Here is a 25,347-nt window from a genome sequence, read left to right on the forward strand (position 1 = left end):
TTAAAAAGGTGAAAATTACAAAAATTAGACAAGATAAACAGAATAACGGATGAAAAAGGAGAGACACGATCAGTAAGGCCAAGGTTGAGAGCGATAAATCAAAGGGAAACAGAAATTAAGCAGAAAAAAATACAAATAATTGGGTAGAAATGAATCTAACTTGTTCTAAAATATCTTTTCGATTCATATTGGAATAAGATGAAGGATTTCATTTCACTGTATTCCGAGTAGGTCTAGATTAATTTCTAATGCGGTTATTTTTCTGTCCCTCTGTACCTAGAGGCCATCCATCAGTGCTAGTGTTTCTCACAGTCAAAACACCCAGTACAATCAGCATCGAAGTTCACAGTCAAGCACACTCTAAAACCAGGTAGCTGTTCGTTTCACAAAGTGGGTTAAGCTCTAATTGAAGCTACGTAACCTGATCCCAGATCAGCTGTAGAGTGGTAACAACAGCATATCTGCTTCCCATCACACAGTCTCACAAGCCTGCCATCAAAAGAGAGGAGGAGAAGGTCGGGTCAAAACTCCCACCACTAAAACCAAAAGAACACCGTAATCTGACGAAGCAACATTTCCTTTACATGGTGGCGTCTTCCTCAAGAGTCTGGGTGGATGAGATTATACTTGAGGAAGAGAAGATGATGGGCAAAGGGATTTTGTTTATAATGTTAAATAAAAAGTTAAAGCGCTTCTGAGTACAGAGCCAAGGGAGGAGGAGGAGGGTGGACCCGATGCTCCTAGCTCAGGAGCTGACGAATCTCCTTGTGCATGTGACACAGGAAGTCCACATAAGAGGCCCCACCGTTGTTGCTCTTATCCTCCACCAGGAAGTGCTTGAAGATCAGCTCCAGCTTGTCTTCCTGTTTCACCACCATGAGCTGAAAGACAACAAGAAGATCAATTCATTCATTCTTAGGTTTAAAAAAAGAAAGAAAATTAATGCAAGTAAACTAATGGAGGAAAGAACATTAGTAGCAGTTGTAGGCCTACTACAAAGTGGCAAAATTACAAATAAAAATTATTACATAAAGTAAAACAAAAACACACAATAAATAAATGTCAAAACAACAATTACCATTTTCCAGAACCCACCCATTCAAATTCATTAATTAATTAAATCCCCAGGGAAAGTGTGAAAGCAAGCTAGGTTCTTTTTCCATGCTTAGTTCCTTTTTTGGTCTAAATATGGTTCTTTTAAGGAGGACTCAAGTGTAAAAACACCCTATAATCATGAGTGACCCAGTAGTGAGAAATAAATCACAGATGAACATTAATCTGGACTGGAAAATCCTCCCCTTTTCCCCTTAGTCAAAGTCATGGATAATTCCTGGATTATCTTGCCTTCATATTCCCCATGCTCATCTCATTTAGCTAATCATTTTATTGTACTGAAGTAAAAAAATAATAATAATAATTCAACACAAATGATCTAAGCTTTCAGAGAAGTCAACAATCTTTTCAGCTGTCCAAATCACAAAAATCTGCAAAAGCATAATATCAAGCCCTGTGACGTATTTACCTTCATGTATCGTGAGCGCTGTGCCCTGACAGACTCGATAATCTCCCTCAGTCTCTTTGAAAAAGGATTATCCAAAGCCGGCAGAGAGGTCTAAACCAGCAAAACACACAATAAAAATTGCCAATGTTCACATAACATTTTTAAAGACAAAATTTAGCATGCAAAAATAGTTCAAGTATCTTGGGTAAAGTGTTAAAGTTTCATGTGCTTATAAGGTGGAGCTATAAAACTGTTTCTGTATGAGGTAAAAACCAAATGATTTATGGACAATATGCATGCGTTTTATTCTATTTTAAATATAGCATTTATAACGGGTCGTACCATGCCGGGGTCTATCTGGCTGAAGGCAGTTGTGCCAAAGATGTTCTGAAGCAGCTCCTGCTGGGCATTGACCCCCACCCAAAGGAAAATATTCAATCCGTTCTCTAAGAGGTACACTCCTCCCCTAGACAGTCTCTCCTCCGAGTCTCTCACTGCCACAGGCAGAGACATGCTCTCAACATCCAGCTGTTGCTGTAGAGAAACCGAGAACGTAACCATCACAGCTAAATTACAATATCAAATGGGGTGATATTTTTGTGTTCGTCTCTCACCAGCGGAAGCAGCCGAGGGTAGAAGAACACATGGCTTTCGGCCACATCCATAGCGCTGACCAGCTGTCTCAGGTAGGCCCGGTCATCCAGGGAGACGTCCGCCCCGGGCTGCAGAACGTCACTCTTCAACACACAGTTCAGATACACGGGCAGCAGCTTCATACATTCTGGTAGAATCAACTGTACACAGAGAAATAGACAAGAAAATATCAATACAATGTAGGATGACAGAATTACTGAGATCTATATGAGAGCGGTAAATATATACAATTTATTTGAATCGTGATTAATCGCATAGGCCTGCTTCATTAATCTTGTTTAACTTGTTTATTTTATCGTCGTTTGCTATATCCAGCAAAGTAAACTATCTAGGGCTGCAACAACTAATTGGTCAAATCGATTATTATCGATAATGAAAATAATCAACAACGAATTTGATTAAAGGAGAACTCCGGTCAATTTTAACATTGAGCTCATTTTTTTGTACATTTGGAGTGCTGTCAGTACAGAGAACAACGACAAAAATCGGTGTTGCCTACACCGAGTTATTCTATTTTTAAAATTTGCACCCTGTTGACTTCAATGGGGCAAGTACTAAACCTGCTTTTAGCCTCTTAACATCCTTGAGTTCACACGCAGAGTTCACACGCATAGGTTTAATACCTATGATCACGCGCATGAACTCGGCAATCGACTACTTTGGACTTCAACCGAAAAACAGGATGTAAACAAAGGTATTTGCGCTGGCTTAAATAACATCATTTTTATACATATCTTTCACATCTACTGCAGTCAGACTCACTCGTGTTCACTCAGAAGGAATCACTCACATGACCTGTGCACTTGTAATGACACATCAAGGATGTTAAGAGGCTAAAAGCAGGTTTAGTACTTGCCCCATTGAAGTCAACAGGGTGCAAATTTTAAAAATAGAATAACTCGGTGTAGGCAACACCGATTTTTGTCGTTCTCTGTATTGACAGCACTCCAAATGTACAAAAAAATGAGCTCAATGTTAAAATTGACCGGAGTTCTCCTTTAACGATTAGTCGCGTCTGCGCTGTGACCGGAAAACAATCAGCCAGTCATGTTGCTTTACAGTAGTGAATAACCCATTTCTAAGGACAAAACGCACATGGAAAATAGCGGAGGACACAGAGTGAGCTGCTGAAAGGTACATGATCCAATATAAGGAGTCCATATTGTTCATAAATGTATGCACACCAAAGCACCCATGAAAAAAAACCCTGAAAAAACATTTTCAGAATTCAGTGTACAGTATGTGTACAGTGCAACAGCATAAAGCTTGTTTAGAGCTTGTGATACAGATCAAGACCACATGGAGATTTAAAAAAAAAAAAAAAAAAAAAAACCCTATCCATCTTGACCTACTACAGGGATCCATTCAGAATTACTAAACACAGCAACATACACAAGACAGATAAAAACATTATCCTGAATGTGTGTGGAAACAATGTACTGAATGTAGTGAAATGTGTGTCTGTGCATTGTGCATGAATACAATGTGCGATCAGTGCATCGAGAGCGCACATACACTGTTTGTTTGCACATCAATATAACATACTCGCGCATGCTTACTGTACGTCACCGCAATCGTCTTTACCTTGATTACAATCTGCTATCAAAACTTTACAATCGAGGACGCTGGTTTTCTTTATTCAGCCGAGAAACGTAGTTTGCGTATCATCTGGCCATTCAGCGGTGTCATTTTTTGACGTTCCGTTAAGTCTGTATTTCACACAGTGTGTTAGGGCTTGCGCTCTTCAAAATATGACAGAATATGACAAAGCTTGTGTTTTAGAGCTGAACGGACTCTAGAATGGATTCATTGAAAATGGCCTTAAGTGAATCACTGTTCTCTCTGCCATCTCTGATGTAATAAGCCTGGTTTTCTTTAAATTAGCGCTGTTTTGGACTGATTGTGTGAATGAAAAATGTGCTTCACTAATTTATTTGCGTAAAATTATTTGAATGCCTTAAGGATTTTTTATTAATTGCATGTGTTAATGTTGACAGCCCTAATATAAATAGGGTTTGAAATTAACACAGGGTTTGAAAATCCACTGTGGCGGGGAACGCATATCAACACACAATTCATAAATTATGTTCCGTCACTTTGCATGGCATCGCTATCAGAGCCCTTCACCTAACAGGGGCCTCAAACATTAGCAAAACAATGCGTAAAAAGGGTCGCACACAGAGAAACGTCATGCAGCGCCACGTCTTTGAAATCCCAACACATTGTTTTCGAATCATCGTCATTCACATAGTTTTCCATTAAAATACAACGATTTAGGACAAATATATGTACGTACTGACTTCACCCTAGGAGAACTGTTTTTTCTAATACCTGACTTCAAACTCATCAACGCCACTGGTCATTCTTGAAGTGAACTTTTGCATGTATTGCGATTAGATTCAATGTTTTGGATTGGCGCATTTAACTTGAGAACGCGAGTACAGAAAGACGCGACCGGTGTGCAATAAACCTGCCTGTGAGATGTCTGCGGTGTGGCGCTTCCCGTCTGCTGTGCCGCCAGAGCCCTAGGAGACAATTAAGAGACTACTTTTTCCAAACCGTTCTCATAAATGCCGCATGTCCAAGACTTTTGGGCAAAAAGCACCCTAGCGTATTTATTGCCACGTGCTGGTAATTATAAGAGAAGTCACAGAGAATTTTGTTAATATTTTTATTTCCATTTTATTTTATTTGAACGGTATCCACAAAGTATTGACTGTCGTAAAGCTGAAAACAATACAATGATTCAGAATCAGATTTAATAATAAATATATTTAAATCTAAGCTGTGACTTTGATGATGTGGTTTATTTCTGATATTTATGTTTTGTCTAGTAGATGTTCTGAATGGCTGGTAACAAATTTAATAGTGAGTGAAAAAGTAAATTTCAAACCCTGTGTGTGTGTATATATATTTTCAGTAAATAATATTTTAATTATATGTATATATACACACTACCATTCAAATCAAAAGTTTGAAAAATTTTTCAGAAATCATTCTAATATGCTGATTTGGTGCTCAAAAAACATCATTATTATCAATGTTGAAAACAGTTCTGCTGCTTAATATTTTTTGTGGAAACCGTGATTTTTTTTTTTTTTCAGGATTCTGTGAATGAGTAAAAAGTTCAAAAGAACAACATTTATTTAAAACAAAAAGCTTTACTGTCAATTTTAATCAATTTAATGCATCCTTGCTGAATAAAAATATCTCTAAAAAAAAAAAAAACCTTACTGACTATATAACAACGAATCTTGGAAAAACAGATGTTTTTTAATATTGATAATAATAATAAATGTTTCTTGAGCAGCAAATCAGCATATTATAATGATTTCTGAAGGATCATGTGACACTGAAGACTGGAGTAATGATGCTGAAAATTCAGCTTTGAATCACAGGAATAAATCACATACATTTTAAAATAAATTTAAACAGAATATTTATTTTAAAATGTAATATTTCGGAATCTTACGTTTTTTTTCCCTGTATTTTTGATCCAAAACATGCAGCCTCTGTGAGCATAAGAGACTTCTTTCAAAAACAAAACTCTTACCAGCCCCAAACTTTTGAATGGTAACTTGTGTATATATATAAAATCATTAGAAACAGTATTTGTCTTTACTTACCTGTCCTGCTGAAGATGGACTGGCACAATTCTTGCGGTAACAGGCTAAGATCTGTGCACACTGATTCACCAGGCTATCACGTACATTCTTGGTAGGACTGCTGAGTACACTCCGATATGCTGCAAACACATACAACAATATATATATATTTTTAAATTAATTCAGATGGTCCCAGAACAATACTTTTTTTTTTAAACAGGACCTTTAAGACTCTTAAAAGCAAATGACTTATATTATGATTAACTAACATGTGAAATGCGTAATAATGCCCCACAAAGCTGCTGAATATGTAGGTGTTGATGGTTATCACGATCAATCATGACAATTGATTCATGACTTTGCAGTCTAGTTTTATTAAAAGATGTGTGTAGACGGAGGATGGAACTTTCCCTCTTGAAAACAAAACTCAAAACAAACCAAAATGAAAAACAAACCAAAAATTGTGATTATAATTGTTTATAAATAAAATGAAAATAAAATATAGCAAAATAAAACAAAATCTTAAATGGGGTTGGGAATCAAAAATCGATTCTAATTCTGGAATCAAATGCTTAATGGTCAGGAATCAGATACTTAATTTCAATTCCTCTTATCGATTCTTTTGTGTGCATTTTAATGACTTTAAACCATTCAAGCGCAAAAGCTGCCTCTCATACTGTACAGTGCGTGATAATGAACAGAGTTCTCTTCCGTGTCTTTTTGCACTTGAATGGACAAATACACACAAAAATATGTCAAAATATCCTCGTAAACAGTCGGTTATGTCATTAGTAAACAAACAGTTGACAAAGAAAATGTATGTGTAAATAAATGGATCTGTGCAGCTCTTAAAGTGACAGCATTCATGCTGCCGTAACGTTAATCAAACAACTAAAGACAGAGAAAAGACACCCGCTGATCTTAATAACTTTTGTAACTACATTTGTAATGTATGTGTAATTTATTTATAAAGTGCACTGTTATTTTACATTTGATTTCGGTTTCTGTACCTGAATACCTGAAAATCTTAAAACACTTTTCAATCGTATCTTTGTTCAGTTGCTCATTACTGAGTGTTTACTTGTCATTAATAATGCTTGAAATTTATATTAGTTAGGCTAGTTGTTTTTGCTTTCATATGTTTAAATCCTTGTGTAAGTGTTCCTTAGCCTGTTGATTTTTATTTATGGTTTTCAGCTACAATTAAATGTTTTGCAATAAGACTGAGAATAAATGTAAATGATATCCAAGTTTCTTTTTTTTTACCTTATTGGAATTGAAAATAGGAATTCTGTGCAGAATCGGAATTGTTCAAATTAAAACGAAACGAGATAACAGAGGTGGCCCATAGAATACTACTGCAGGAAGCAGTGAGAAGGTGTTGATCCAACCGGTTTAAGAGGATGTGTGTGGTTTCCCTCACCATATTTGACGAAGAAGTTGATGATGGTGTCAGTCTCACAGTTCCTGTACAGGTCTGCCAGCTGAGAGCAGCAGTTCACTGACATGTTATGGATCCGAAGCCGTCGTTGACCGTTGCAGCTGGTGTACAGAACAGCACACTGAAGGGAGAGCAAGAAGAAAAAAGTACAGACAAAAAGGTCAGCACAGCTGAGGTGATTAAATGTTGAGCTGACTGAATTCAGTGTAGCTGACACTTCACATATGTGTGCAAGACTAGACACACACACACCTGCATTAAAGCTCCAGTTTCCTCGCTGAGCTTGTCGTCATGTCTGAACTCCACGGTAACGGTCTTGTCACAGTCTAGTCCTGCCAGCTCTACATCAGTGGTGTTGCTCATGTAGAAGGAACCAAAGAAGTCGGTTGCCCGGATACCTGCCACAGCACCGCACACAAGTTCAACTCAGCCTTTATGCCAGTATTTTAAATCAATGATAAACATGTAATAAATAAACAGGAAGTGGATGAAGGTCAAATGGCTTTATCATGTCTTTGAGAGTTGTGTAATAAATATTTATAAAAATACGTAATAAAAAAATTGGGACTAAAGAACAGTGATACAAACCAAATCATAAAATTACGCATTTATAAATTTGGGCTTTTTGTGGGGCAATTTTGAATAAATCTGTCGCGGTTTGAAAGTGGCCCTCTTGGCTTTTGAAGTTGAGCACCTCTGTCATAATGAGAGGGGATTTACACCACCGTTCAAAGGTTCAAAATGCTGAAATGGTAATAAGAAATGTTTCTTGAGCACCAAATCAGCATATTAGAATGATTTCTGAATGATCATGTGACATTGAAGCTGCTGAAAACTCAGCTCTGACATCACATGAATAAATTGCATGGTAAAATATATTAAAATAGAAAATTATTTTAAATGATAATATTTTAAAACTGTTTTACTGTATTTCTGATAAATGCTGCATTGAATAAGAAACTTTTTTTAAAAATCATACCAACCCCAAACTTTTGGATGGTAGTGTATAAATAGATTGCGGAAAGTAAATGGCAGGATGAAGAAAAATCAAACAATAACATAAAAAAATCTGGTGTATAGAGCTGTATATTCACCTGTGCTGGTGCGGACCCTCATCACTGCATCAAAGCCCACCTGCTTCTGCACATCTCTCCGCAGGTCATTGAGGAAACGCTCCTGGTCAGTCGAAGCCTGAAATAAACCATAGTGTGAATAATCATAATGCATGTTGTTTTTGGTTAAGGAGATTTCTTTGATCTGGTCATGTGTGGTATTGTAACTGGGTGGTATAGTTCTCTCTTACCTGGAAGTAGGTGTATTTGTAGATGGATCCGCCTGTTGAAGTGGGGACCACCCCTAACGTTGCTACATCAACATACTGGTTGGGAAAGATGAAAAGGTCCACACAGCAACCCTGCGTCACACACTCCTTGGCTAAGGTGTTGTAAAAACTAACTTGTGGCTGGAATAATGACTGCAAAAGAAATAGGAGGAACTTCAGGATGTGTCGAATGGAGAGGGTCTTCCTAAAAAAAATGTCCTTATAAATACCACAATAAAAACCATTAGGGATGGGCGATATGGGCTTAAAAATATATCACGATATTACTGGTATTTACTGCGATAACGATATTAATCACGATATAAATATAGTACCATTCACCACTGTTTTTGGCTACAAGTGATAGCTGCATGCATTCTTGAGAGCCTCAGAAACACAAACATTGATCTAAAGTAAAACACACCCCTCATCAAATAGGCTTCTATAATATACCAGTTATATAAAAGAATAAAAACAACAGTAAAAATCCAAACACCAGCCCTTGCATAAAAATGGAAAAGCTGCAGTTTCTTCTGTAAACATGCAGATAATGTTTAAATAGGCCTTGTCCAACTGTACTGAAATACATTACACAATAATAATTCAAATCAATTACAAGTTTGAAATGTAAAAAACTAACAATAATACTGATAAAATAATAATACTACTGTGAATTCTATTAATAACAATATAAACCGCACTAAGGATTGATAAGCTACTGGGTTCATGAATATTAATCACGTTGTCTGCGTTCGCTCGAACTGCTAATGAAATTGCATTAGTTTCTGCTTGCTCATAAAGGCTGAATAATTTCAAATGAATTTTGAGTGTGTGAGAATCAATGTTACAATGTTCCCATAGTTCTCAGTCTCGGTGGTGACAATACATTTTCAACTGCCACTGTCTGTATATTCAAGATTGCTTCTTTCAGAGACAGACAGAATGTAATGAGCAGTAGAGATTTGAGAGGAAACGGTCATGGCACCTTCTCTTTATCAGTGCCCACTAGTTTCTTATCCTCTCGGTTCTTCAGTTTGCCTGGAGCCTCAGCAATGGGAAGAGACGAGTGGAAAACAAAGAGCTTTCCAGCACAGTCTGCAGCCTAGATGACAAAACAGAAATGTCATTATAACGGAATGTTTGCACTCGGGGTAGACACAAAATACTCAAGCCAAAAAAACAAATAAACAAAAAATTCTTCCATGAATAACACTACACTTTTCCGAAATGCTCCATGTAACGTCACGAAAAGGTGCTACAAGGCTGACATAATTTTGAACCACAATGAGTTGTGGGAATCATTAACATTCATATGATGATGTACACTCACTGTAGACTATGAAACTTGTGCTGATGCAATAAGATCACATACCTTGAGCGCTTCCAGTCCGGCCTGAATAACAGGCCCAAACACAGTCTCAGTTTCCCGCGTGTCTGCAAACATCTCAGGAATCTGATCCAACAAACTGGGGGACAACAAACATTTTCATAATCAACAAACATTTTCATAATCAATCCACTTCGACGGTCAAAATTCAGATACAACGCCTTTAATATTTCTGTTTTAAAAAATTCATCAAGGATCATTCATATTCATCAAGGATGCATTAAATTGATCTAAAGGGACAGTAATGACATTTATAATTGTACAAAATATATATTTTTTCAACTTTCTATTCTTCAATGAATCCTGAAAAAAAAAAAATGTTTTTAGATTTCCACAAAGATATTAAGCAGCACAACACAAATAATAAGAAATATTTCTTGAGCACCAAATCAGCATATCAGAATCATGAGAGAATGACAGCCAGAGTAATGGCTGATAAAATTCAGCTTTGCAATCACAGGATCACAGAATCATCATTTTAAATTGCAGTAATACATTACTGTTTTTACTGTATTTTGATCTTACCAACCCCCAAATTTTTTGAATGGTAGTGTACAAAAACCAAAGCCTACCTCTCAATAACCATCCTGGACTCCGAGACATTGACCAGAAATCCATCCAGTAGGGGCACAAACATGTCAGCCACATCTGACACAACCATCATCTGTGGCTGGGCAAGGGAGGCCTTCACGTTATAGAAATGAAGCACTTTATTGTAGGTGACAAAGCCAACTCGAATGTTTGATTCCACATCAGGGTTTTCTCTGCAGGAACAATAAATAGGCAATGTCAAAATTATACTGTTGTACATGCAAAAACACTCTCTCAAAAGATTTTTGTAGTTGTTTCTGATGATTCAAACTCTCACCTGGGCAAGTAATCCAACAGTGTCTTCAGCTCCTGGCACACGATTCCCACCATTCCATTCTTCACAGCATTATAGGACACGTCAATCAGGAAGATGAAGGCTGGCGGTTGAGGAATCTTGTTGTTCTATCAATAAATAATATTAAATTAAGCAATCTCACATATCAGCACAGATTGCAGTGGCACGACTGGAACTTATACTGTACCTTACAGTAGTCCACAGTAGCCATAAACTCATAACTGCCCATTGAGAGCTCCGGTCGGTCGTAGCAGTCCACCCTCTTCCCTGTGTGATCCAGATGCTGGAAGTAATGGGGAGGCACTAGAAGTGTGAAAGGAGAACAAAAACAAAAACATTAGATGTTTATTAGGATGAATTCAACATGATAAACGTGAGCATTACTAACCCTCGGTGACACAGCTGCAGAAGCCACACTGGAAACGACGGCCACCTTCAATAAACTGCATGTACGGGCACATATAGGCCTTACAGCGATTACAGCGGATGGGACCACTTTCTCCATGATCCACGAGATATGGTGGTGACTGCCAGTAAAAAGGAATGACATGCCATTACCCACAGGCTCTTTTGCAATCATTTTCAAGGCAATAAACAACCTTCATATGTGGCCTTTTACCTCATCTGGAGGCAGAGTGGCCAGGGGTTTAATGACAGCAGCCAGGGGCACCTGGGACTGTTTCGCCATGTCGGCATTGCAGGGGACGTTGTAGGCTGTACAACGGATGTAGCGTGGACTCGCATTCCCTTTAAAGAGATGAATATAATGCAGATTTTATTTAAACCCGTAATATCGTGGAATAAAGCCTACTGTTTTACTTATGATAAAAAAATGTATGCAGTATAAAGAATTTAGAGTTTCCAAACATACACTAAATATATCCAATCGCTATTCTTACCTTGATCTCTAGCTTGGAATTTGGTGGTGACAAGAGGTGGGGCTTGACCTCTGACCCCTGTAGTAAAAGGTTCACTTCCCTTGTTTGCTTTATCATCCTCGATAACCTGAATCTGAGAGAACAAACATCAGCCTATGAACGAGTGACACACCTTTATTCATGAACAAACACAACCCAACCCAACCTTACACCTAATAAACCTCTGTATGCCCATAATATAGAACTGATCCAAACAGGATCAGCAAGTTTAAAAGTTTAGTGCCACATCTGATCATCTAAAACAGATTAAAGGAATATTCAGGGTTGAATAAGTTAAGCTTAATAAACAGCACCTGATATATGCTGTCTCAATCTGTTTGGCTCTAATATTAACAGTCCCATAGACTTACAAAACAAGGGCATATAGTGCCACAGGAATGAGTTTGAAAACTCAGAAACGAGTTAGCATGTTTAACTTCCGGTTCCATCGTCCTAAAGTCAAATTGTTCTTGGTTAAATGCCTGAAATAAAGCCTGTGGTTATCAAGCCCACTCGTTGGGATGTTGTTTTTATTGGTAAATATTATCTTGATGAAAAAAAATGTGCAAGAAACTGCATTATTATTAGCATAATTTCTGCAAAAATCCAAAAGCAATGGAAAATCTTTTTGCCAAGGGAAATCCAGAGTAATGTTAACTTCCGGGTTGGCCAACAAATTACGTCAACCCTGCAGCTCTATTACTGCCCTTGTCATACAATAGATGCCATCGACAGAGCTCGAGTAGCATCTTACCCAGAATATTCCTTTAAATGATGGGCCATAATGTTTACATTAGAGACAGCCTATTAAACCATAAATAAGAACATGCCAGTCATGCACACACGGTCACTATATAGCATGCGGGAGTGTTGATAGGAATGGTTTTGGGTGGGTACCAATGACTGCTCTAAACATAATAAAAAACAAGTAAATTATCCAAAATCATTCAAATAATCTATTGATTTAAATGGATAAAATAATGACGAAAATTGTGTCATTATTTACTCTCTCGCATGTCGTTACAAACCTGTATAACTAACTTTCTTCTGTGAAAAACAAAAGAATACATTTTGAAGAAAGTTGGGAACCAAACCATTGACTTCCACAGTATGAACAAAAAAGGCATAGAAGAAAGTAAGTCATCGTTTTGGAACATCATGAGGGTGAGTAAATGCTGACTACTCTCATTTTTGGGTGAACTATCGCTTTAAGTATTCATGTTATACATGTGTGTCCATCTCAATTAGGAAGTTGGTCTGTTGCACAGAGCTATCATGTAAGCTCCATAATAAGAACAGAGAATAAAATATTCATCTAGATAGAGTCACTGGCATCCCTATGAGTAAGGAACGGAGAAATCGGGATACAGTATAACAATACAGAGGAAGCAGAGAGACATGAGGCACTTACTGGACTGGGGATTGCGTCTGGGTCTATTCTATGTCTTGTTTTCTGCACAGGCGGCATGTCACAGGCTTGCTTTACATTTTAACAATTTAGTCAGCAAATTATAAGAGAGGAGAGAGATAGAGAGAGAGAATCCAAAACAAAAGGAAAAGAGAGAGAGCAGAGAAGATAAACAGAAGTGTAACCACAGTTATGGTTCCTCTGTTTTTTTTTTCAGGCCTAGAATTACTGATGATTAATCACACTGTTTAGCAGGCAGTATAAGAGACATGTGTGCAGTTACTGCGAGGTGGCACGTGCACAATTTTCAAGCCTTAAAAAAAAAAATCTATGAATCTGGATGTTGTTGTTAATTATAGCCACCATAGTGCATGCACATCAGACACAGGAGACTCCAGAAGCCTTTCTTCACACAACCACATCACATCTATATACATAGATATTCTTATATACATAGATATTCTTATATACTGAGGGTATGACTGTGTGTATCAGAGTGAGTGTTTATCTAAGTGCATTAGTACTGAAAATGATGGATTATTAATTATATATATATATATATATATATATATATATATATATATATATATATATATATATATATATACATACATACATACATACATACATACATATACACACACACACACACACACATACATACATACATATAAACCCAGAACAACTTTTTTTTATAGGGTTGGATTGTTTTTTTTTTGAGTGAAGAAAACTATGTACTTATTATTAGAGTATAGGTAAAACATTTTTTATTAACCAGTATTTTTTTCTAATAAAACCATTTTTGGAACGTTAATGTTACAGAAGTAATGTATGAACAGGAAAGTTAAAATATCGTTTCTGCAAGGAGTAAACTAATTTTGTTTAAAGCCCTGTTAAAATCACACTTGAGAAATTAACACAGTAGATGTGTGGGACAAGGTGTGGTGGACAGTGATTTTTGACTGTGTGTGTGTCAGATCTGAGCTGTTCATACCGGGCTTGGAATAGAATCAGGATCAAGCCTCTTCGGGGCGGCTGGTGCTGGGGCAGGTGCAGCGGGTGGCGCTCCATAATTTGGCTGCCCAGAATACGGTCCTGCATAGCCAGGCTGAGGACCTCTGACCTGCCCGAATGCACCTGGTAGGGAAAAAATATCATAGGTAAATCGATTCACAAAATCAAAGTCTTGTGAATTACTTAGGGTTGTTAAAATTTAGTTCACCCAAAAATAAAAATGTGTACTAGTTCCAAACCTGTATAGCTTCCTTAAATACACTGACATGTAACTGTCAAATTAATTTTTTTAAATAGTTTTAGTTTTTAGTTAGCAACAATGATGCGCACCATTTTGCTGAGGAGGATATCCCTGCATTCCTGGCTGTGGTGGTGGTCCTGACAGGGCAGCATTGATAGGACTAGGTGGCATGCCAGTTTGTGAAGGGGGTACATGATTAGCCTGTGCCATTAGAGGCCCTTGTGATGCCATTGGAGGACCTTGCATTCCAGCAAGGGGAGGCCTTGGTGGAGCACCAACTTGTGGTGGAAACCCAGTAGTGTTTGGAGGTGGACCTGAGTGGTAAGGTGAGGGTTGGGAAACTGGTGGTTGGGGTTGCATGCCTCCTGGGAGCTGAGATGGAGTTGAGGTGGGTGGTGGCCCTCCAGGGAAATTGGAGAGTTGGGAGGTGGGATGTGGAGGTCTTGGGAAAGAGGGCTGTGTTGGAGGAAGTGGGCCTCCATATGACTGGGTGGGACCTGGAGGCAGGGCTGTGGAAAATGGAGGCTGAGAGACAGGCGGAACTTGAGAGAAGGATTGTTGAGAAACAGGTGGTGGGGCTTGGGGCTGAGTGGGGCCAGTGGAGGAGAAAGGCGGGGCAGCATTTGGGAAAGGTTGCTGGGCAGGAGGTGGAGCTCCATAGTAGGACCTAGGGGGAGCATGAGCCATAGCTTCAGTAGGCGGAGGCTGTGTGGGAGCAGTGGAGGTGAGTGAGAAAGTGGGAGGAGCTGCAGGTGTGTAGGCAGAGGAGATAGGAGCCTGGGATACGGAGGGAGGGGCTAGAAGAAGAAGAAAAAAAAAAAAGAACAAATTGTTGATCACTGCAATGCTTTAAATCTTTTTATGATGTTACATTTTTCAAAAAAAGGTTATTTACCATAGCCTGGGCCTGCAGGGGATGGTGCAGTGGAGCCAACCTGCATGCTGGCCATCTGATTGGTCATCTGCTGCATGCTGACAGGTGGAGCTCCAAACTGCTGGTCGTACGGGGGCTGAGGACCAGAGAGATTCACCACAGCTGGAGTGTAAGGTTGAGACACTGGAGGCCTGAACGAGCAATTAAAATAAGATCAAAGTAAGACAAGACAATGCAGAGAAACCATGAAAAACAACTCACTTTGCATTCATTAAGCATCGAAGGGACATTTTTTATAACCCATTTTTTATTGTCAACCACAAAAATGAAGAGGTAACACATAAGCCAAATAAAAATTGACAAAAGGGAAAGAGTTAAGGAACATGGTTATGTGCTGATATGACAGGTCACTGACCTCTGTGGTGGAGCACCCATTGGAGGTGGTCCATTTTGAGTTTCTCCATGCCCAAACTGAGAATAGTTCTGGGCACCTGAGACAGGTGGTGCCCCTGAAGTGGGGGGTCCTCTCATACCTTTAGGAGGAGAGACAATAAATAATTAAACAGTTCAATGTTCGAGTGAAGGCCGGGACACACCAAGCCGACGGTCGGCCATCGGACAATGTCGAGCAATTTTTGAGCGTCGGTCGGCTTAGTTCTTTTGGTGTGTTCCGCACCGTTGGCTATAGTCGGAAGCCGTCTGGTTTTTCTGGGCTGATTCAGCATGTTGAATCTGCGTCAGGCCGTCAGTGAGAGAGAGAACTCTGATTGGCTGTTCAGCTTAACAAACAAGTCAGTGCACGTGACGAAAGTGATCAAAGAGAGCAGAGAAGTCAAGTTCGTACAGACAGAAGGCTGTTCTATTTTAAATAATCTTAGCGGAGCATTCGAATGCACAAATATTTTCAAAACGAGCCGACTGGAATGAAGAAAGGGATCAGCGTGATGGATATCCAAAATGGTAAGCAAGCGCTGCTTTGTTTACGGTTTGTATATCTGCGGTCCTTGTTTCGGTTCCCTTTTTGAATGACGAAAATAGACTATTGATACCTGGTGATCTAGACAGGCATTTACTAACGCGCAGAATGCACGTGCTAGTTGAGTTGCCTTTAGTCCTATTGGTGTGTTCAAGCGCAGCTCTTTTGCACAGTCAACTTTTGTCGCTGCTAGTTCTTTGATGTCGGCTTGGTGTGTCCCAAGCTTAACACACTTTTGATTTCAAACTTTTATGATTATCTGTGAGCAACAAAAGGCATTTAATATAAGCAAATAATGCAGCCTATAATATAGACTTGTTAGTCTTTACACTTTAGTCATTTTTTCTTCCTCTCACACTTCCTCATGACAAATACATTTTTATTGCAAAGAATAAACATGTAAAAATGTGGGACCTAATCAAAATGGAAGGGGATGAGAAAAAATGATTACAGGCCAAAATACAAAATGTATTGGCCGGGGACCAATCACAAACTGGCTTATCCACCTGCCGCGGTATTGGCGGGTATAATCCAATCCAATTCCTTTTAACCTCTCAACGATGATCAATCATGGCTTCTTTAGTTAAGCAAACAAATCGCTCGAGTGGGTGTAAATACCACTCACTTTCATGTTTTTTTTTTTTTTTGCACAACCTGCAAAAATCGCTCGATTGCTGCTTCTGCAAACCACTGATCAATGCTCCAAACAAACACATTTGTACACACGTTTCCTGCCTGGAGTTTTCGCTGCAAAGTACGTCTCCTGGATCGTTGGTCTGATTGGTTGAAGGACTATCTAATTGCGTACAGAGTCATTTGAACTATGCCCGTTGATCACGCCTCTTGTGCAGTAGAAAATACAGAGCAGACTCCCCAGACTAATGTTCAACCATAAAACATTGAGTTTGGTCTGGTGATGGCCAGACTAGTTGATTACATCACCAGCCAAATGTGTGCAAACTAATTCTGTCTAGACATAAAGGGAATTTTTACTTGGTTTTGGTACCAGTGTCAATTTTGTACTGTGTATACAAGCAATACAAATATACCAAAGCAGTCAAATAACCCCCTTGATTCTTGTAAGGGAAAGTAAGTTCACTCAATGAACATGTAAGAATGATTAACATACTAATGTTCAATCCTAACATGTACTGAGACTATTGTAAAAAGAGAAAATTATTGGGAACAAAAGTGATGTAAATATCATCAGGCAGGCTTTCCACAGCAGGCTTTTGACTGCATCCTGCTCTTTCCATTGCCACAGGTGAAGCAGCGCCCATCCATCCCGCACAACATAGTCAATTACAAATTGCAGGGAATAGAGAAGAGGAGAATAGAGACAGGCTGCTAAGCAGAATTAAACCAGTTACCTAGGTCAAGAGGAGAGGAGGAGGACAGGTCAGAGACTAAGTTTGTTGCAAGAGTCTTAGTGGGAAAGCTTGCATAAGGAGAATATCCTGCAATACAAGAAAGAGAGAGAAGTAAAAAATGGGAATAAAATGTGAAAACAGGAGATGACAGGTAAAAAGAGGAGGCTGGGAGGGATAAATCTGGCTGTCACTTTCTTCTTCGTGCTCTGAACAAGCACAGCTTGTATATACACACGAATATATCTTACAGATTGACCTTAAGGCCCTATTAAATGATAATAACCTGTCATAAACTTTTTCTGAATCAGTCACAATCATATCGTACTTTCACCCCCTTACCTTGCGGTGGACCTTGTTGGTAGGCAGAACCCGGCCCGTTATAAGGTGCGTACTGAGCTGGATATCCCGATGGCACGTGTCCAGCCCCATAGCCAGGCTGAGGGTAGCCCTGATACCCAGGCTGAGGCTGCCCATAAGGAGAGGCCATGTGAGGTTGCTGGTTGACATTCATTCTCAGTTCATCCCTAACTCTGAAGAGAGGGCAGAAAAAGGGGGAAAAGGATAAGGAGAAAGTGAGTGAGTAAATCTATATTTATGAGGTACTGCTGTGAGAAGTGCTTAAGAGGTCTTGTTAGTCGCTCTGATGCTTTCAGAGGTCTAAAGACATATGCTGCTGGACTGCTGGCACAGCAAAACTCCCGACTAATCATTTAAGCTCAGACCAGTGCAGCAAATGTTGACATAAAAAGAGAAATTTGCCCGAAAAGCTCTTTCACTCTTCAAGCCAAAAACGCTTTGGGATTTCTAAAAGCAAGCAACACAAGGAAGTTGATGAGCAAACAAATAACATGTGCATTTCACTTTAATTTTAAGCATCAGAATCAAAATGATTCATTTATGATGGCAAAACCCATTTCAGCATAGACTTTAGCCCTGTTTAAAATGAAATATGATTCAGTAATCGAGAGGAATTGTCAGTGGAAAATGTAGGCCTACATCTCATCTGTTGTATTCTATGGTCAAATAATAAATCAAGTCCCTTAAAGTAAACATTAGCAACCCTTTTGCGTAAGCCCACTAGCATGTGACATTTCTTAATTAAAGTTTAAACAAAAATTACAACAGGATTTGAATTAAAGGGGAACTGATTGGATCATGTTGCAGATCAGAATAGAGCCAGATGTGAATGAAAGCTTGCTGTGGATCATGGAAGACTATGTGGAGGTCAAGTTCATCCTGAAGATGGTTTCGCCATCATTCATTTGGTAACACTTTAGTTTAGGGTCCAATTCTCACTATTAACTAGTTGCTTATTAGCATGCCTATTACTAGGATATTGGCTGTTTATTAGTACTTATAAAACACATATTAATGCCTTATTCTGCACGACCATATTCTACATCCCTTAATCCTACCCAATACCTAAACTTAACAACTACCTTATTAACTATTAATAAGCAATAATTAGGTGTTTGAGACTAAAGTCGTGGTTAATAGTGAGAATTGGAAGTGTGACCATTAATTTTATTAAATTAATGTTAACAGGCATGAAACTTTCACATTAACTATTGGCAGTAATTTAGATAGGTTAACAAAAGTAGCCTAAAATATCCATATTTGGATATTACTTAACTAACAGCCCACATGGCATAGTAAGTATTGCCAGCCAATTGAGCCAAATAAGAAAAAGAAATTAAGAACCGAACAAGTTATTTTGTTGTGATTACTGAAATTATGTATTATAATTAACAAATAAATAAAAGAAAATGCATTAATAAAGTAAAAAGGTTACATTTTGATTTCATATTAGGCATAACACTACTTAAAGGAACACAGCGACTTTTTGGGACTTTAGCTTATTCAGCGTATCCCCCAGAGTTAGATGAGTCCATACATACCCTTTTCATCTCCGTGCGTGCCGTAACTCTGCCTGATGCACCCACCGCTAGCCTCGCTTAGCACAAAGACTGGAGGCAAACGGCTCCAGCTAGCATACTGCTCCCAATAAGTGACAAAATAACGCCAACATTTTCCTATTTACATAATGTGATTTGTATAGTCACAGCGTGTACAAATAACAAGGTCACATGAGACAGCCATCTTCTAATCATATGCATACTGGGAACTATATTCTCAGAAGGCGAAGCACTGCTACTTGGGCGGAGTGACCTTGTTATTTGTACACGCTGTGACTATACAAATCACATTATGTAAATAGGAAAATGTTGGCGTTATTTTGTCACTTATTGCTAGCTGGAGCCATTTACCTCCAGTCTTTGTGCTAAGCTAGGCTAGCGGTGGGTGCATCAGACAGAGTTACGGCATACACGGAGATGAAAAGGGTATGTATGGACTTATCTAACTTTGGGGGATACGGTAAATAAGCTAAAGTCCCAAAAAGTCGGCGTGTTCCTTTAAGAGTACTGATGATAGAAAACAAAAACATGACCTATTTTCCAAAGAAAGCACACCTGAATAACATTCACAGAACATAGCATATGTCTGACGACAATACTTCCACACCCATCCCAAACATCTGAGACTCATGACGAACTGAAGTAACTCCTGAAGCTGTTAACATTATAGTGTTTAATAGTGTCTCCCACATATCAATTTCACAAACATCAATGAAACACAAGCAGATTGTAGTCTACTCAAATGACACAATTAGTGCAAGCACACTTGCTTTCTTAATAGCAGATGTTACAATGAAATCAAAATGCATATGGAGAGTAGATTCAACAGCTTTTATGAAATATCTAGATCTAGACTTCAAAACATCTTCTGTAAAAATACTGTTCCTCAGGTTTATAGTAACAGCTGAGAAGCTTGAGCACAACGCAGCCTTGAATAATATGTTGAATAATTCAAGGCAATGGATACCGTAATAGTATACAGTATCCCATGTGTAAGGACTTCCAGAGATAAACACACTCATTTTCCATCTATCTGTCTGTCTGAAATGAAATGACAGGCCCGCTGCATGACCAGAATATACTCATCTGAGCTGTGTACAAGATCACAGCATGGGTGAAAACATTACGTAAAGGGAATCCAGCAGACGTGGAAATTCAAGTCTGAGACTCAAACTCGAGTCACAAGTCTTTTGACCCAGGTTTCATGACCTAAGGCTTAAAGACACTGATGATCAAACAAACAAGCTGCCTCTAAAATTGCTTGTCAATCTGTGGATTTGACCAAAAAGCATGGTAGAGAAGTGAGATCCTCTAATGAAGATAGAGATACAGTTGTCAATAAAGGGGCGTGGTCTAGAACAAAATAAAACATTTCTCAGTTACCCATTAATTTACTATGGGGAACACGAAGAGAAATGTCCTTTTTAATGGATTTTCACAAAAAACTTGCATTAAAGTTGTTCAGTTTAAGTGAGCATAACTATCTTGACAACTTAAGAAAAAAAATGACGTTTTTCAATCCACGTCAGAGTCTCTAACGTGTCTGGAAACCAGTGTCGTGCTTTCACTTTCATGCACACAAATTTGGAAAATGTAAGCAAAAGAGAGGGACATGAGCGTGGTACGCGAATAAAAAACAAAACAACTAAAATACATTAATATCATGATATTAAGAGACTCAAAGTAGAAGAAAAGTCAAACAACTAAATCATAACATAAAAGTCAAACAGATGCATTACAGCACCAACACATGTGCTATTAAACGTAAATAACATACTATTAACTGGACCATTAAATTACATTACACACGTTATGCTTTAATAAATAACTGTATTTTTTAAATCACTATGTGGCGTACGATGACATTAAATCCACTCACTCTCTCACCTCTTGCTAAGCTAATTTGAGATGTTTACCGTTGCCGGTTAATAAAACACAATCAGGAAATGACCCACTTGGTCTGCCAACACGGATCTCACCTCAATAAACCCTTATATCGTATGAATTACAGCAAAATGTGTCACTTTAATGTGTTAAATATAGATAAAACGCATAAATGACTCGACGCTGCGGCTCGCGCTGAATGTGCTAAGCTAAGCTAGCAGTGACAGGGAAATACATAACCAAATAAAATAACAAATATCTAGCGCTATCTGACAGCTCACCTCATAAACAGCTCGATGGGTTAACGAACGATTCGTCGGGACGCCGTTCCGGTTCTAAACGCCGGTAAACGCGAGAAGACTACCGTTCTTTCACGGAAAGACCAGAGAGACAGACGTTTAATCCCTTCCTCACGCGCACCGGAAGAACTGAGGCTGTATGCCACGTCCACATCCGGTCATGATGAAGTGGTAGATTATGATGGAGGACATTTAACTTTCACGTTTTGGACAAATAGAAATGTGGCATATAAAAAGTATTTTTACAGAAGTATCAGTAACTTGGTTGCTAGCTGACCTAAAGGTGTGGCTCAGTGAATTATACAGACAACTAGGTTAGGCTTAGTCAACGTCCTTAAAGCTCTAACCCTAACCCATGCTTTTATTTAGCACCGACAGTACTAAATCTGAACAGTAAAGATATGTGGGATATTTGCATTAGTGAGCAAACCTAACGGTCATTGGAACAATTTTATTAATGTAATAATTTCGAAGTAATTATTATCAATAATAAAACAAGTTATTTCTATAGGGCTTTTATTTTGAAGTACATGACTTCCGGTAGGCCGGGTTGCTGTTTTCTTCCACAGCTCAGAATTAGTGTTGCTGTCATGGACTTACAGACATACGAGGCTTATGGAATTACCATTTTCTAAATTTTAGAAACACCACCCCTGTCTGGACAGATAGTGGCGGGGATGCGGCATCGACATGGGAAATCTTTTCGGGAAAAAGAAAGCAACTCGGGTGACCGAGCAGGACAGAGCTGTGCTGGTGTGTTAGACAGCTGCTAACTGGCTAATAAGTCTTACGAGAGAAGTACATATATAAACATACAATATATATATATATATATATATATATATATATATATATATATATATATATATATATATATATATATATGAAAGTGCAGTTTATGTTGTATTATATAGAAAACAGCTCTGCTACTGTACATCTTGTCACGTTTTCGCTTTCATTTTATGTTTCTTTATTATTATTTGTGTGTGAGCAGCAACTGAAGCAGCAGAGAGATAAACTGAAGCAGTATCAGAAGAGGATCACTTTTCATGTAGAAAAAGAGCGACATCTGGCCAAACAGTTATTGAAAGATGGAAAGAAAGAGTGAGTGTGATCATGTCTCTCCTTGTGTTACTCGTAGAACTAGCAGGTCTAGTTTTCTAAAACAAACTGAATCTTCCTTATAATATTTTGTGTTTGTTTGTTCAGTAAAGCACTCCTGCTCCTCAAGAAGAAACGCTACCAGGATCAGTTACTGAACAAAACTGAAAATCAGATAAGCAACCTGGAGCGGATGGTAAATAAAAAAATATCTTTTACTTTGAGAATGTTAGATATGACATGTTTTAACATGGTTGCACCTTTTTTCTGTATTATTATTTTTAATTTATCTGCCGTTACTCATGCATATCACAATCAGATCTATTTTTGTTTTACAGGTTCAAGATATTGAATTTGCACAAATAGAGATAAAAGTCATTGAAGGACTGAAAGTTGGCAATGATTGCCTGAAGAAAATGCATGAGGTATGTAATGAGAAATGAAGTGTTATTATTGGCCGTGCTCAGTACAATGTACTGGTTAATTTAACTAGTACAGCCATATCTCTATTCATTTTTATTTTTCTGATGCCAGATGATGTCCATAGAGGATGTGGAGAAGATCATGGATGAAACACAAGATGCCATTGAGTATCAGAAGGTACATTTTACTTTTCAAAATCTAACTTGTAAGTTTAGTCTAAGCAGTTTATGTAACCGGCCACAGTAAAAGTCATAAGACCCTTTATTGGAATACTTTTAGATATACAGTAGGGTCCAAAGAGAAAAAATGACTAATTACTAATTATATTGTTAGCATAATTTGAGTAGAAAACTGAATTGAAAAATTATTTGGTATCCCCTAAAATAATGTTCAGCACTCACATGGTAAATGTCACACATTTATTAATGTGTACATTTCATTTGTGACCTAATAATAATGTTTCTTCAGTTCTCATAAAAAAACTTTTTACTTTTAAATGTTTCTAAATCCTAACACTTCCAGATTTAGATGAAAAAGTCTCCCACTGTACTCCTACAGTTGGATTTGTATGTTTTAATAGATTTCTCTTCAGATTGTTATGTGCAACACAATGATCATTCACTGATCGTTATTTGAATTTGAATTTATTGAAAGGATAGCCCCTTGAGATGTAACATCTCATTTTCGAGGGGCACATTCAACTGACATCAACTTTGTGTCAAAATGGAAGAAAAAAAAGTCTAAAGATGAGCAGCCATAAAAGGCTATAATGATCTGTTATACTCTACGCCACATGTGCTACATCCTCAAATCTAGAAGAACTGAGAGGCAGCTGGATCTCACTCGCAGACACGCTGGGTCTCTTTTGTACTTGTTGCTATTTAAATCAACTGTGCACGACGTACAAGTGTTTTTTCCCTCATTCCTGGTTGCCTGTGTGTGTGCAGCAAATTGATGATATGCTGGCGGGATCTCTGACCCAAGAGGATGAGGAGGCTGTGCTAGCAGAGCTGGAGGCCATCACTCAGGTGTGTACATGAACACACTCTGACAGCCCTTGTTACTGATGTTGTGTCAGCTGCTGTTTTTTCATCTACCTTATACATTTCCTGTTTGTGCTCAGGGAGATGCTGACCTTGAACTTCCTGAGGTGCCTGAAGAAGATCTACCAGAGGTTCCAGAGCAAGAGCCAGGTCTGTGTTTTCTTCTCTTTTTCTGTAGTAAATACTATGCATAAAGTGCACAGTATGCAAATACTTAGAAAACATGTTTGTAATGTTTCAGTGCGGGAGAAGGAGAGGGCGAAAAAGAAACCAGAGCGAGAATTGGTGGCAGTGTAAATAAAGATCTGTCCATCTGTCGTACCTCCATGTCTTCTCTCGAGCCATCCCACTGGAGACCCCAAGGGCTCATCCTAAACAAAACTCTGAGGAGTGATTAACAGTCCTCCTCCTCGTTCATGTTGAAGACCCTACATCAACGCCATTTTTTAAAATTGTATATACACAGCATACTGTACGCCATTTAGTTTAGTAAGATGATCATTCTGAAGATCACTCTTAACAGTGCCTGGTCTTTCTAATCACCCTACAGTTTTGTTTGATCTTTCAATTATATATAAAAAGCATATCATGTCTAAGCTTGTCACTTTTTAATGCATGCATTACTTTTATTATAACAATCTCTGTTTCCCAAACTTTAGTACGCCATGTTTTGTCACAAAGAACATAAACCTGAAGCGTTTCCATTATGAGCATAAACTTTTACAAAATTTTCACTGTGCTGTAAGATGTCATTAAAAACTAAACTATGACAAGCCTGGCTTAAGAAGTAGTTAAAACTGATTTATAGATTGATAAATAAACATTCTTGAGGGAAAATGCAGGTAGACTACCACAGAAATGTAATTTTAAAGTCCAAACAACTTCTGTTCAGAGTCATTACGCTGTACACACAGTGTTTTGTTTTAAACAAGTATACATGCATAAGATACAAGGACATGATGTATAGAAGCAAAAATATTCACATTGTCTTTTTGTATATGACTAACACACTGATTTATTTAAACTAAAATTTTCCTTTTACTGTACTGTGAATTCGCTGTTCATTAAGTACATTAATTTATAGTC

General features: G+C 38.2%; 2 protein-coding genes across 7 annotated transcripts; one reads left to right on the forward strand and one right to left on the reverse strand.

The window, feature by feature from the left end:
* On the reverse strand, nt 1–21,831 carry sec24c (SEC24 homolog C, COPII coat complex component). 4 transcript variants are annotated; one of them, XM_079850610.1, is made up of 25 exons: nt 21,677–21,830; nt 17,935–18,125; nt 17,596–17,682; nt 15,665–15,782; nt 15,271–15,440; nt 14,465–15,172; nt 14,115–14,257; nt 13,124–13,192; nt 11,695–11,806; nt 11,415–11,542; nt 11,184–11,322; nt 10,983–11,098; nt 10,778–10,902; nt 10,482–10,673; nt 9,895–9,988; nt 9,508–9,624; nt 8,505–8,675; nt 8,296–8,392; nt 7,454–7,599; nt 7,184–7,322; nt 5,782–5,900; nt 2,116–2,295; nt 1,844–2,035; nt 1,523–1,612; nt 1–881 (listed from the first exon to the last, which is right to left on the reverse strand). In XM_079850610.1, the coding sequence occupies exons 1-25, from the start codon at nt 21,679–21,681 to the stop codon at nt 741–743; spliced, it is 3,789 nt and encodes a 1,262-aa protein (XP_079706736.1). In that variant the 5' UTR covers nt 21,682–21,830; the 3' UTR covers nt 1–740. The 4 variants fall into 4 exon arrangements, with proteins under 4 accessions (XP_079706736.1, XP_079706738.1, XP_079706737.1 ...); XM_079850612.1 differs by lacking the exon at nt 17,596–17,682; XM_079850611.1 differs by lacking the exon at nt 13,124–13,192.
* chmp6b (charged multivesicular body protein 6b) lies at nt 21,819–25,347 on the forward strand. Of its 3 annotated transcripts, none has more exons than XM_079850616.1 (9): nt 21,819–22,008; nt 22,337–22,447; nt 22,689–22,798; nt 22,904–22,991; nt 23,134–23,220; nt 23,330–23,395; nt 24,166–24,246; nt 24,342–24,411; nt 24,503–25,347. In XM_079850616.1, the coding sequence occupies exons 2-9, from the start codon at nt 22,385–22,387 to the stop codon at nt 24,556–24,558; spliced, it is 621 nt and encodes a 206-aa protein (XP_079706742.1). In that variant the 5' UTR covers nt 21,819–22,008; nt 22,337–22,384; the 3' UTR covers nt 24,559–25,347. The 3 variants fall into 3 exon arrangements, with proteins under 3 accessions (XP_079706742.1, XP_079706740.1, XP_079706741.1); XM_079850614.1 differs by having other exon boundaries at nt 21,841–21,977; XM_079850615.1 differs by lacking the exon at nt 21,819–22,008 and adding an exon at nt 22,213–22,234.

Source organism: Squalius cephalus (assembly GCF_949319135.1).
Source record: "Squalius cephalus genome assembly, chromosome: 19".
In the NCBI taxonomy this organism is placed as follows: domain Eukaryota; kingdom Metazoa; phylum Chordata; class Actinopteri; order Cypriniformes; family Leuciscidae; genus Squalius; species Squalius cephalus.

Coding starts and splice junctions, on each gene's coding strand:
- sec24c (XM_079850610.1), bottom strand. Junction 11,323..11,414: donor CCACTCTGCCTCCAGATGAG/GTAAAAGGCCAC, acceptor TTTTACTGGCAG/TCACCACCATATCTCGTGGA. Junction 8,393..8,504: donor ACAAATACACCTACTTCCAG/GTAAGAGAGAAC, acceptor GGTTTATTTCAG/GCTTCGACTGACCAGGAGCG.
- chmp6b (XM_079850616.1), top strand. CDS start 22,385: ATGGGAAATCTTTTCGGGAAAAAGAAAGCAACTCGGGTGACCGAGCAG. Junction 22,448..22,688: donor AGCAGGACAGAGCTGTGCTG/GTGTGTTAGACA, acceptor GTGTGTGAGCAG/CAACTGAAGCAGCAGAGAGA. Junction 22,992..23,133: donor TAAGCAACCTGGAGCGGATG/GTAAATAAAAAA, acceptor TTTGTTTTACAG/GTTCAAGATATTGAATTTGC.